Source organism: Arvicola amphibius, chromosome 2 (genome assembly GCF_903992535.2).
Source record: "Arvicola amphibius chromosome 2, mArvAmp1.2, whole genome shotgun sequence".
NCBI classification, from domain to species: Eukaryota; Metazoa; Chordata; class Mammalia; order Rodentia; family Cricetidae; genus Arvicola; species Arvicola amphibius.
Window position 1 is genome coordinate 64,073,979 of NC_052048.2, and position 13,308 is coordinate 64,087,286.

The following is a 13,308-nucleotide window of genomic DNA, read 5'->3' on the forward strand; positions in this document are numbered from 1 at the left end:
ATATATTTTTCTCTGCTTTCCTCCCTTCCTCCCCTCTCCCCACTTCTACTCTCTCTCATGATCTCCACACTCCCAGTTTACTCAGGAGATCTTGTCTTTTTCTACTTCCCATGTAGATAAGATCCATGTATGTCTCTCTTTGGGTCCTCTTTGTTGTCTAGGTTCTCTGGGATTGTGAATTGTAGGCTGGTTTTTCTTTGTTTTATGTCTAAAAGCCACTTATGGTGATTATATATTATATTTGTCTTTCTGGATCTGGGTTACCTCACTCAATATGATGTTTTCTAGATCCATCCATTTGCCTGCAAATTTCAAGATGTCAGTATTTTTTTTTTCTGCTGTGTATTACTCCATTGTGTAAATGGACCACATTTTCCTTATCTGTTCTTTGGTTGAGGGGCATTTAGGTTGTTTCCAGGTCCTGGCTATGACAAATAAATAGCTGCTGTAACATAGTTGAGTACATGTCTTTGTGGTATGATTTAGCATCCTTTGGGTGTATACCCAAAAGTGGTATTGGTGGGTCTTGAGATAGGTTTTTTTTTTTTTACTAATTTTCTGAGAAATCACCATACTGATATCCAGAGCAGCTGTACCAGTTTGCACTCCCACCAGCAATGCAGAAGTGTTCCCTTTACTCATCCTCTCCATCATAAGTTGTCATCAGTGTTTTTGATCTTGGCCATTCTTACAGGTGTAAGATGGAATCTCAGAGTTGTTTTGATTTGCATTTCTCTGATGGCTAAGGATGTTGAGCATTTCCTTAAGTGTCTTTCAGTCATTTTAGATTCCTCTGTTAAGAGTTCTCTGTTTAGGTCTGTACTCCATTTTTTTTAATTGAATTATGTGCTCTTTTGGTGACCAATTTCTTGAGTTCTTTGTCTATTTTGGAGATCAGACCTCTGACTGATATAGGGTTAATGAAGATCTTTTCCCATTCTGTAGGCTGTCGTTTTGTCTTGTTGACTGTGTCCTTTGCTTTACAGAAGTGTTTCAGTTTCAGGAGGCCCCATTTATTAATTGTTTCTCTCAGTGTCTGTGCTGCTAGGGTTATATTTAGGAAGTGGTCTCCTATGCCAATGCGTTCAAGTGTTCTTCCCACTTTCTCTTCTATGAGGTTCAGTGTGGCTGGTCTTATGTTTAGGCCCTTGATCCATTTGGACTTGAGTTTTGTATATGGATCCATTTTCATTCTTCTACATGTTGATATCCAGTTATGCCAGCATCATTTGTTGAATATGTTTTCTTTTTTTCATTTTATATTTTTTGCTTCTTTGTCAAAAATCAGGTGTTTGTAGGTATGTGGATTGATATTTAGGTCTTTGATTTGGTTCCATTGGTCCTCCTGTTTGCTTTTATGCCAATTCCAGCAGCCAGTGTTCTTAACCACTGAGATTGAGCCATTTCTTCAGACCAGTTTTTCAGAAACTTTTTTAATCTTGTGCCATTGCAAGCATGGTCTACTCATGAGTTAATCAGTTTGGTATATACATATATTGATCATGAGAATGCCATTCAAAAACTAAGTTACAGAGTTTGTTTCTAGGGGCTCATCAGAAGCTGATGAGCAGTCAGGTAGTTGGGTGGAGCTGCTGACACAATGGGTTGTTTGTTTTTATTGATGTTAGTTTGTTTTCATGTCTGGCTTGGAGCTTACTCTGTAGATCTGGTTGGCTTAGAACTCAACAGAGATCCTGCCTGTGTTTCCTGAAAGCTGGGGTTAAAGATGTTTGCCACTACTCTTGGTACTGCTTTCTTTTCAATGATTTTTGTTTTTTGACTTGTAATAATCTTTGGAAAATGTGGTAATGTTTTATTATAACTTGCAAAAGATTGGCACCCAATGTGGGGCTAGAGTCCATGCCTGCTGAACCCCTATGCAATTGGGCTGGCCCTCCTCGCACACAGTAACTTGGCAATTTCATACTGACCCGCCCACTTGACTTTCTCCCACCTACTAAGTGATTTGCTTCTCTGGTTTCTGCCAGGCCTGTTTTAATCAGGCCTAGCTCTGTCTCCAGTGACAGGGGCTCAGTTTGTCCTAGTTGGGATCCGCAGATATTTTTAGAAGTAGAAAGAAGAAAGTAACAATTACTCACAATTCTTCCCTCCATCCTACACGCACTTGTCTTGTTTTTTAGCTCCTCTCAGCTTGAAGTTAGGGGCACTGAACCCTATCTGTGTAGGATGAAGTGTAAGTTTCACATCACTGCAGCCTCTCCCCACCTGTTTCCCTGTACCACAACTCTGTAGCTCCGTGTCTACCAGTGCACAATCCCCAGCTTGGATACTTTCCTCCCTTCTCTGGCTCTGTTCCTAATGATTCTTCATTTCTAATGTAAGCCTAAGCTCCTGAAGCCTGTTTGGCCCTTTCCACAGAGTAAGTGTCCCTTCTCCATTAACTGTATATTTTACAGGGACAGCTGTTCTAGTACTTTGTTTTCCTGTGTTTTAAATACAATAGTAACTGAGACTGCTAGAGGCCAAACACATCAAGATAACAGGGATATGTAAAGACTTTCTGAAAAGCACAGAAAATAATCCTAAGAATTAAAAATGGAGTTTCATGAAATTAAAGTTTCTGTTCTCATAGCAAAGAAAGAAACGGGCAGAGTGAAGAGACGGCTGCAGAATGGAAGGAAGTCTTCGCTAGTTGTCTCTCCGCCTTAGTTATCCTCTTGCTGCTGTAAGGAACAAAGGGTTTGTTTTAGCCTATAGCTCCAGGGGGAGAAGGGCCATCTTAGTGGCAGCCAGCAGGGAAGCCATGGTGACAAGAGCAGGAGGCTGGGTGACCGGTCTCATTGCACCCCTCAGGAAGTAGTGAGTGAACAGGAAGTAGGTCCAAGCTCAAGGCCCATCCCTTTTGATGACTCACTTCTTCCAGTGAGGTTCCACAACCTCTCTAGACAGTGTCACCAGCTGGGGACCCAGTGGTCAAACGTGTAGTGCGGAGCAGCGGGCCAGCCTGCTTTTCGTCCCGCCCTGCTCTCTGCTGCCTGGCTAGCTTATGCCCCGAAATAACAACACACAAACTGCATTCATTTAAACACTGCCTGGCCCATTAGATCCAGCCTCTTACTCACATCTTGATTAACCCATATCTAATAATCTGTGTAGCACCACGAAGTGGTGCCTTACCAGGAAGATTCTAACGTACGTCCATCTTGGGCTGGAGCTTCATCGTGTCTGTCTTCCTGAGGAGAGGCACAGTGGTCTGCCCCAGAGAGGCGAGGCATGGCGATTGCCTGAGGCATCTACCTCACTTCCTTCTTCCTGTTCTGTCTACTCCACCCACCTATGTTCTAACCTATTAGACAAGCAATTTATTTATTAATTAACCAATGAAATCATCAGATAGATAGAAGACACACCTACATCATTTCCCCTTTTTCTGTTTAAACAAAAAAGAAAGGCTTTCACTTTAACATAGTAAAATTACATATAACAAAACCGTTATCAAGCAAGAATTATAGTTACAATATTTATGTATATATATATATATATATTTTATCTTTTATCATATCTAAGGAAAACCATAACTATCTATTCTTCAACTCCATCAAAGACTCCAGAAGGATATAATATTACCTAAGTAAACAAGAAATAAGCAAATTCTAAAACTCTAGAAATGACAGAGACATCTTTCTGCCTGGACAGTCACCCAAAGTTCCTCTGTACCATTGGGGCATCCATCTTCCGCCTACAGGCCCATAGTATCCAGCAGACATTTCCATGAAGCAGGAAATTTCGAAGTCAGTTCAGTCACTTTCTGCTGTGTCCTGCAGAATGTCTCGCAGACTCTTTTATGAGTCAGGAACCCCAAAGAATCATCTCACATTTAGACAAGTTCAGCAGTCCTCTCTCTGTGGGTTCTTTGTGTCCAGTTTCTGCAACAGTCCAGGCAAGAGCAGTTTCTTGTGCAAATTGCTATCAAACTTCATAAGGATCCTCTTCGATGCCCATCATCTTCTTGAAGTAGATTGGTGCTGCCAGGAGCAGACGTGTCTCATTGTCATGAAAAGCCCTAAGTTATTAAAACATTTAAAATGCAATATTCTGTAGTCTTTGAAAGATATGAAGAATGCCTATTTAACTTAAATATATCTCTATATATCTAGAAAATCTAACTAACATGACTACAAGTTTTACTATTATTGATGATTATCCATTAGCAACCTATATTTCCTAATTACACATTACATTTTTAAATGAACTATACAATCATAATACCTTAATCAAGATCAGAAATACATATACATATAACAAAATTGACCTTAAATTTAAATCACTAAAGCAAAATCCATATCAATACAAATTATTCATATCTATATCATATCCCCCTTTAAATGTAAAAGAACATTTATAAATAATATTTGGGAATATGGGCGGAGTTATTTCTCTCCAAACTGCTTCCTGCTGAATGGGGACGCTGTTAATCAGATCTTTCATGGTGTAACCTGTGTGCCAGGTTCATCTCAGTCATCAGTTGGGTGAAGTAATTTTCTGAAGGTATTGTTCACAGCAACCTTTCAGGAGGGTGTGGTCTATCATACCATACTGGGATAGAAGCAGTCCACAGGGTCTCATTTTCTGTAAAAACAAAAGAAGAGTCTCTTTTCCAAGGTATCATATCCTTAGATCCAAATTCTGAAGTCAAGGTATTTTCAAAATATCTATTCTGGAATAGTTTAGCAGCATTTATACGCAAATATCTTTTAGCAGCTGTTGCTCCTTCCTCAGCATTCAAACAATTCAAAGAGAGCATAATAGCATACAGTATCAAGATTTTCTGTGTATTTTCCATCTTTATGCGGCTTTATTTTATATCTTTGTCCTGGGATAACTCTGTAGACCAGGCTGTCCTTGAACTCACAGAGATCCACTTGCCTTTGCTTCCCACGTGCTGGGATTAAAGGTATATGCTACCACACCTTGAACTCAAAGAGATCTGTCTGTCTCTGCCTCCCAGGCATTGGGATTAAAGGCGTGTGCTACCACACCTTGAAGTCAGAGAGGTCAATCTACCTCTGCCTCCCAAGTGTTGGGATTAAAAGTGTGTACCACCACACCAAACTACTTCCTTTTTTTTTCTTTTTTACTTTTAAGAACTTTAACCTTTAGCCTGCATATATTTTTTAACACATAGTAAACCATTTAGACATTTTATTCGACTTTGAATCTTTACTGTATCTCTCTCTCTTTTTCTGACCACATGAGTCTTTAATTTACTGAGCAATATGGGTAGGATTCAAGCCGTGGCTTTGCCGGCTAGATCCGGCCCATTCCTTAGCTTTCCAGCCTCATGGCAGAGGTACCGGCTATAGCCTTGTTTCTCACCACAACTCTGTGGTGGTTCAAGGTCCTTGCCAGCAAGCAAGCTGCATCACTGTTAAACAACAACCAAAAGCTCCATAGTCAGAACCGCCTGCTTGAAAGAGTCAGAGTTTGCCCTGGTGGGACGGCCAAGAAAGCCGGCATTTTAAAACAGCGCAACTTTTTTCCTGCTACAGCTGAAAACCGAAAAACACACGTTCAGCTTTTCATCAACACCATTTAAGTGTTTCGTGGCAGGACCTCTTAAAAGAGCTGCAGGGTTTTGCAGCAAATGCTGAGTCAGGAAGCCTCTCTTAGATGAGAGTGCTTACTTGTCTCTAGCAAGCAGAGCAGACCCGAGAAATTGCTGCCACCAAGAAGCCATGCTTTACTCTATTCTTTCCCAAGCTTTCTCAGGCTTTCTGTGAATTCAGTTATCCACGTTGGGCCCCATTCTGTAGTGAGGAGCTGCGGGCAGGCCTGCTTTTCGTCCCGCCCGGCTCCCGGCTGCCCAGCTAGCTTATGCCCTGAAATAACAACACACAAACTGCATTCATTTAAACACTGCCTGGCCCATTAGATCCAGCCTCTTACTCACATCTTGATTAACCCATATCTAATAATCTGTTTAGCACCACGAAGTGGTGCCTTACCAGGAAGATTCTAACGTACGTCCATCTTGGGCTGGAGCTTCATCGTGTCTGTCTTCCTGAGGAGAGGCACAGTGGTCTGCGTCTGTCTTCCTGAGGAGAGGCACAGTGGTCTGCCCCAGAGAGGCGAGGCATGGCGATTGCCTGAGGCATCTACCTCACTTCCTTCTTCCTGTTCTGTCTACTCCACCCACCTATGTTCTAACCTATTAGACCAGGCATTGGGATTAAAGATGTGTGCTACCACACCTTGAAGTCACAGAGGTCAATCTACCTCTGTGATAGATTAAATTAATAAATTTCTTTATTAATTAACCAATGAAATCATCAGATAGATAGAAGACACACCTATATCACATATGAGACAAGAGTGACATTTCATAATACCATGCAACACAGGATTATTACCTAAAATCTAAGGCGAACTATAAAAAGATTAAATACATTAAAAGAATCATCCAGCCATTAAATAGGCTAATGAACTAAATAGACAATTCACAACAGAAAAATCAAATGGCCAATAAATATTTGAAAATGTGTTCAACATCTTTAGCCATCAGCGAAATGCAAATCAAGACCCTTCTTGAGATTTCGTCTCCAGTCAGAATGACTGGCTAGCATCAAAGAAACAAATGACAGCAGATGCTGGTGAGGGTGTGGGGAGAGGAGGTATACTGTGGGAGTGGATGTAAACCACTACAGCCACCTGAAAGTAAAACTTTCATATGACCTAGCTACCACTTGTGGATGTACGCCTGAAGGGCTTTATGTCAACATATCTCAGGAATAATTGCATACATAGGGGTGTGTGTCTGTATACATCTGTGTATATACTTAGTTATACCTTTTTGTTATATTGAAACGATAGAGTTTTGCAGATAGCATGGAAAACATAATTTTACCTATTCCCTTTATTCCTTTTGAGGAAATAAGCAGTATTATCAGTGTTTTATATTTTCATTCATCTCTCTTCCAGATTGTGGGCACCCCAGGGCCAGACTCTTCCACATCCATGGACATGGATGCCTATCAGGGGCGGGCTCTGTCCACAGGCTGGATGCCTAGGCAGCATAGAACCAGAGGTGTTGGGAGAGCCATCATGTATCTTCATGCCAGATAACTGTACTGCTTTCTGTCTTTTCATGAATGCCATTTCTTAGGATTTATGAGCAGCTTCCAGAAGTGAAGAAGAAGAGAGAAGAGGAGAAGAGGAAATCAGAATATAAATCCTACCGACTGCGAGCTCAGCACTTTAAAACGGTTAGCTGGGTTGACTCTCTGTCCATGAAGGGATGGATCAGGCCTATCAGCGGAGGGAAATAGAACCAGCCTGACTAACACTTGAATACAGCAACTGAGTGCTGAGACTTCAAACATTAGGCGGCTGTGATTCAGCACTTCTCATGTGTCCGCAGCTGAACCAGACTGCACACAGGCGCTTTAGCCCTCGTGACTGAGCTTCAATTCCAATGTAAATAACAATGTCTATGAGTCAGCAGGGAGTTAGAGGCTAGAGAATGGAGCCTGCCAAGAGTTAGTTTCCTTAGACGCCACACTGGACACTGCTTAAAGGGTCATGTTCTTCACAGTTCTGATTTTCTCCCAGGCTTCTCACTATGTAGAAGGCTCTGAAAGGCAGAAGCTAAAGACCAGACCAGACTAGTGTGAGGCTTGCGAACCGTGTCTGGAGCATCCAGGAGCCTGGGCATTGGGGAGACCCCAGGAGCTGCATGGCCTTCCTGCTGTGTTAGCATCACATAGGCCCTTGCTGTGCTAGGTGTTGGCAGCTGCTGTCAGTCCATCACCATTCTAGCTTCTGTTTCTATAGAGAAGGTGTGCTTATTGACCGTATTTCCAAAACACTTTAAGGAACACATTTTTCCTAATTGCCATTATGTCTGTAAGTGAGTACCATACACAAGATGTAGGAGAGTCTCCTCAGCAGTGTGCCGAGGTGAGGATGGCCAGCCACCTAGTGACTGCGTCTGACTTCAAATCCTGTGTTTTCTTCCACAGAAAGTGACCAACCAACTCCTGGGGAGAAAAGTGCCTTGGGACTGACTTTCCTCAGAGCCTAGGAATACTTTTTATAAGCCTAAAGAAGCCTAATTTATTCTTTAATGAGTGATTTAATAAAGCTTTCTCTTTGTCTGTGTGTAGCTTAGTACTCTGGGGTGTGGGCAGTGGTGGCTGGAGCGGCTGTGGTTGGGAATCTGTCCTCCTTTCTCCGTCGAGGCCATGCCCACAGGCCCTACTGTATGGTGGACTCCGGGTTCTAGCCGAGGAGGAGTCCCTGCTGTGTGTGTTCTTATGGAGGAGTCCCTATTGTGTGTGTTCTTATACGAGCCACTGCTGATTGACTTCTTGGGGACGAGCAGCACGAGGTCATTTCTTCCCCACTGGAAGAGGAGCAGGGAGCTGGGCAGCATCTGGCCTGCTGTGTGGAGGGATGTGGGTCTCAGAAAATGAACTGTGGCTTCTTTTTTAATCATAGCATGGTACATAAGGTCTGCTCTTGCTCCTCACGGGCTGTGTGAAATCTGCATCACCAGAGTCTCCCAGCAAGGCTCCCAGGCTTCTCCAGGAGGTCTCCCTTCACTTGCTCATTTGTCTGTGAAATTGAAGCCTCAGACCATCCATCATCTCACAATATAAATATGAAACAATATTTACAATACAGGACAATTTTTGGAAAAGAAGTGTTGATAAACGATTCCCACGCTGGTCTTAATCCGGTGCTGGGCAGAATACAGAAAGCTCTCTGACCCTTAGAACTGGGCATCGTAGCTAGATCCCAAAGGCAAGGAAAGAATGTGCTGTACGCTCAGCAGACGCCTCCCACCCCTGCGTGGGAGCAGCAGCAGGACCAGTGGCTACCTCAGAAGACTCCCTGAGAGGTTATGAAGGCAGGTCCTGCCCCCAGTGCTTGTGCTTGTACCCTTAAGATGTCAGAAGATGCAGGGGAAGAGTGCTCGGCCACCTATAAAATGAGAACATCAATACTCTTAAACCCTTTTCAGCTCCAAGATGCTGTGACTTGTGGGTCCCCATTCACAATAGAATTCCTTTTCAAGGCAACTTAGGCAGGATGGAAACCATGATTCGTTGGGCCCAACACTGGGTTGTTCAGATGTGCTCCAAGAGCATTCAGATCTAGCACCCGAGGGTTCATGGAAACAGGACTAGGGAACAGTTCTCAGAGCTGAGGTGTCCCTGCTTCTGTGTGCAAAGGTCTTTTGTAGCCTCCACCTTGTGGGCAGTACTTTGTACCACCTGCAGACTCTTCTGCTCCCAGAGCCCAACCTATTAGTATCCATCCTCATCTTTGCTCCCCAAATCCAGAATCAGCTTAAGACAGATGGAGCAAGACTGAACAAACCCTCCACTTGATTCCATGATTTAAGACCTGAGAAATAGTAAAAAGAGCTTTAGGGCGTTTCTGCTGTTTTCAGAACATGGAGACCAAACACCGCCAGACTAGATAGTCCTATCACCCGTGACAGGCACAGCAGTGCTGTCACCTAACAGGAAGGCTTCAAGCAAGCTCAGAACAGAGCTATAAATATAAAGCTTGTTGCTACAGAAGTGGTTGCTGATGTTTTTGTTGTTGTTGTTTTCCTGAATTGCCCACTAAAGTCTCTAGAAAGGCAGGGGGCTGGAGAGATGGCTCAGAGGTTAAGAGCACTGACTGCTCTTCCAGAAGGTCCTGAGTTCAATTCCCAGCAACTACATGGTGGCTCACAACCATCTGTAATGAGATCTGGTGCCCTCTTCTGGCATGCAAGCATACATGGAAAGGATGTTTTATACATAATAAAAAATAAGTCTTAAGACTCTAGAAAGGCAATCAATGCCATTGTCTTCTTGTTATTGGGTATTGTACACCTGTAACTTATGTTTGGCTCTATAAGAATCTGCACAGTGCTTCACCAAGAGTGATCAAGCCAGATTAGAGGTCAGGGGCTTTGGAAAGAAGGTGATGGTGAAGGAGATTTAGGACAGTTGGAGATTGAATAACCAATAAATATACAATGAAAACAAAAACCTAGGGGAAGAATAAGGAACTAGTTTTACTATGTAGCTCAGCTTAAACTAAACATACTATATATGTTTATATATCCTTGTAAAATTGACTGGCTTTGGAATCCAGGAGAAACGTCTTGGGCATGTCTTCAGAGGCATTTCCAGGGAAGCTTAAGTGAGAGAGAAATGTAAATGAAACTTTTCTGTCCCATAGTCACTCTCAAATAATCACTCAGAGGCTTAGTATAAATTATAGATGCTCAGCCAATGGCTCAGGCTTATTGCTAACTAGCTTATACATTTTAAGTTAACTCATTCCTTATTTACACTCAGTCACATGGTGGGACCTTTATTAGCATGGCACGTTCATCTTTCTCTGCATCTGGCTGGTGGCTTCTGACTCTGCCCTTCTCCTTCCCATCATCCTTAGGTTGGTCACCCTGCCAATACTTCTTGCCTGGCTACTGGCCAATCAACTTTTTATTAAACCAATTCGAGTGACAAATCTTGACAGTGTACATGGATCCTCCTCTGCCTCCCTGATCCTTCAAGGTTTACCCTGATATCTAACTCCTGGTTTTTATTGATAAGAGCAATCATTTTACATTTCAAGAAATCCCACTGTGAATGTGGATGATACAATCTCATGGGCTGGAGTTCCAGCAGAATAAAAAGGAAGTGACCTGAATACCATGACTCATTTTATCTGCTTCCCATGACAGCTGAACCTGTACTTACCACCCCATGTTCCTCCACATGATAGACTGCACCCTCAAACTTTAAGACCCAACAAGCCATGATGCTGCTTCTTGTCAGCTCTTTGATCACAGAAATAAGACAATAATACCCCAAATAGCACTCCCTGTACAGGGGACTGGGAGAAGGAACTGTGCACATGTGTGTGGATACTTGACACTTATTCTCAGCCTTGCTGATGAGGAAGCAGCACAAAGCCATGACTGAACAGCAGAGGAGTTGGAAATTCTTTACAGGGGCACGGAATGTCCTGCACAACAAACCCACAGACTTCTTTATATATAAACTTATGTATGTTTATAAAAATCGAAACTGGGGCTTGGTATATTGCTCATTCAGTAAAGTGCTTGCCCTGTAGCATGAGAAGCTGAGTTCAAGCCCCAGCACCTAGATAAAAAGCCAGGGTAGTGTTTGCTGTAATCCGAGTGCCAGGAAGGTAACAGGCTTATCCCAGGAGCTTGATGGAGTCAGCCTCGATTAGCTCCAGGTGTAGTAAGAGATCCTTTCAGAAATGAAGTGGAGAGATGGTTCAGTGGAGAGGACCCGTGTTTCCTTCCCAGAATCCATGTGGCAGCTCACACTGTAACTCCAGTCCCAGGGGATTCGACGCCCTCTGGCCTCCTCAATCACTGCCTGTCCATGCTGTACAACATATAAACATATAAAACAAAAATAAAGGTTAAAAATATTTTTGAGGGCTAGAGAAATGGCTCAGCAGTTAAGAGCACTGCCTGCTCTTCCAAAGGTCCTGAGTTCAATTCCTGGCAACCACATGGTAGCTCACAACCATCTGTAATGAGGTCTGGTGCCCTCTTCTGGCCTGAGGCACACATACTGACAGAATATTGTATACATAATAAATAAATATTTTTTTAAAAAAAATATTTTTGAGTATCAAAAGTTTATCTAGCAAGGCTTCATATGGAAATGTACATGACCTGATGCTATGTCATAGTCAAAGAACAAATCAGTCTGATGGATGGGACCGAAAGGTTTGCATTGTATGTCAGTTGGCAATGATGGACCACACAGGGAAGGTCCCTAGTCTTTAACTTCTGATTGGTGAAAATTGGGATTTTTGTACTTATAAACCTGCTTTTGCCCCTGCTTGGGACTGTCAGGAGAAACAAGACCCCAAATCCTTGTCCTCCCGCCCTGATCCATCAATGATCCTGCTTATGTGGTAATTTAATAAAATCTTTGGAACCTGTAAGTGTCTCTCTCCTTCCTCATGACACATAAAGGGCTTAGTGTAACAGTGGTATTCCTTGTACATGTCTGCCATCCATAAATTTCTTCTGTTCTGGAGGGTGGGTCTTGCTCATGGCAGGAGCAGGTGGCCTCACATTTACACACATGACAGGTTCTTTAAAAGTTTTTTTTTGTTTTTTGTTTTTTTGGGTTTTTTTTTTTTTTTTGGTTTTTCGAGACAGGGTTTCCCTAAAAAATGAAGTGGGAAGCAACTGAGGAAGACACCTGTGCATGTACACATATGCCTCCCGAGGTAGTTTGAATGTACTTGGCCCCCATAATCTCATAGGGAGTGGCACTATTAGGAGGTGTGGCTTTGTTAGAGTGGGTGGGGCCTTGTTGGAGCAAGTGTCACTGAGGGACAGGCGTTGAGGGTTCCTTTGCTCAGGATACCATCCAGTGACTTGTTGCCTGCAGGATATAGGATTCAGCTGCTATTCCAGCACCATGTCTGCCTGCATGCTGCCATGCTTCCCATCCTGGTGATAATGGACTGAACCTCTGCAGCTGTAAGCGAGCCACCCCAATTAAGTGTTTCCTTTATGGGAGTTGTCATCGTCATGGTGTCTTTTCACCCTAATTTAGACACCTCCCCCACCCCCAAAATTAAAAAGAAATACTAAAGGTTAAAAGCAGAAACATTTTGGGAGAAAATAAGAATTTCTCTAGAAATTTAAATGTGCACCACACATATACCTGGTGTTTGTGAAGGACAGAAGAGGACATTGGATTCCCCAGAACCGGAGTTACAGATGATTATGTTGATGAAAGAAGCAGCTCTCACCTCAAAGGAATAAAGAGCATAGCTTATTCTAGAGTGTATGTGAGTGACCATGGTCTGGGAACAGACTCAGGTTACTCCAAAATTTTGTGCTCCAGTGTGGAAGCAGTTTCATGAAGATTTTATAGTCTTACAGAACAAAAAAAGTGCTGTGGGATAATGCTCTTGAACACTAAAGATTTCCCACTTGTATTGGTTTAATAAAATGCTGGTTGGCCAGTAGTCGGGCAGAAAGTATATGCGGCCAGACTAGGAGAATTCTGGGAAGAGGAAAGGCCAAGATTCAGTCACCAGCCAAATGCAAAGGAAGCAAGATGAGAATGTCTTTCTGAGAAAAGGTACAAAGGCACGTGGCCAAACAGATAAGAGTTATGGGTTAATTTAAGTTGTGAGAACTAGTTAATAAGCCTGAACTAATAGGCTGAACAGTTTATAATTAATCTGCTATAATTAATCTGCAGAATCAGGCGGGACAGAAACTTCTGTCTATAAGACAAGTTTAAAATACATTGGTGGGTACACTAAAGAACAGTT

At 42.7% G+C, this 13,308-nt stretch overlaps 1 protein-coding gene across 4 annotated transcripts in view; it reads left to right on the forward strand.

Annotated features, from left to right (window-relative positions):
* Positions 1–8,114, forward strand: part of Alms1 (ALMS1 centrosome and basal body associated protein) — a 122,373-nt gene extending 114,259 nt beyond the window's left edge. For all 4 annotated transcript variants that reach the window (XM_038318483.1, XM_038318486.1, XM_038318484.1 and 1 more), the window contains 2 exons: positions 7,124–7,223; positions 7,980–8,114. In XM_038318483.1, coding sequence (XP_038174411.1) covers positions 7,124–7,223; positions 7,980–8,024 — 145 coding nt within the window. In that variant the 3' untranslated portion in view covers positions 8,025–8,114. The remainder of the gene's footprint in view (positions 1–7,123; positions 7,224–7,979) is intronic.
* The last annotated feature ends 5,194 nt before the right edge of the window (positions 8,115–13,308 follow it).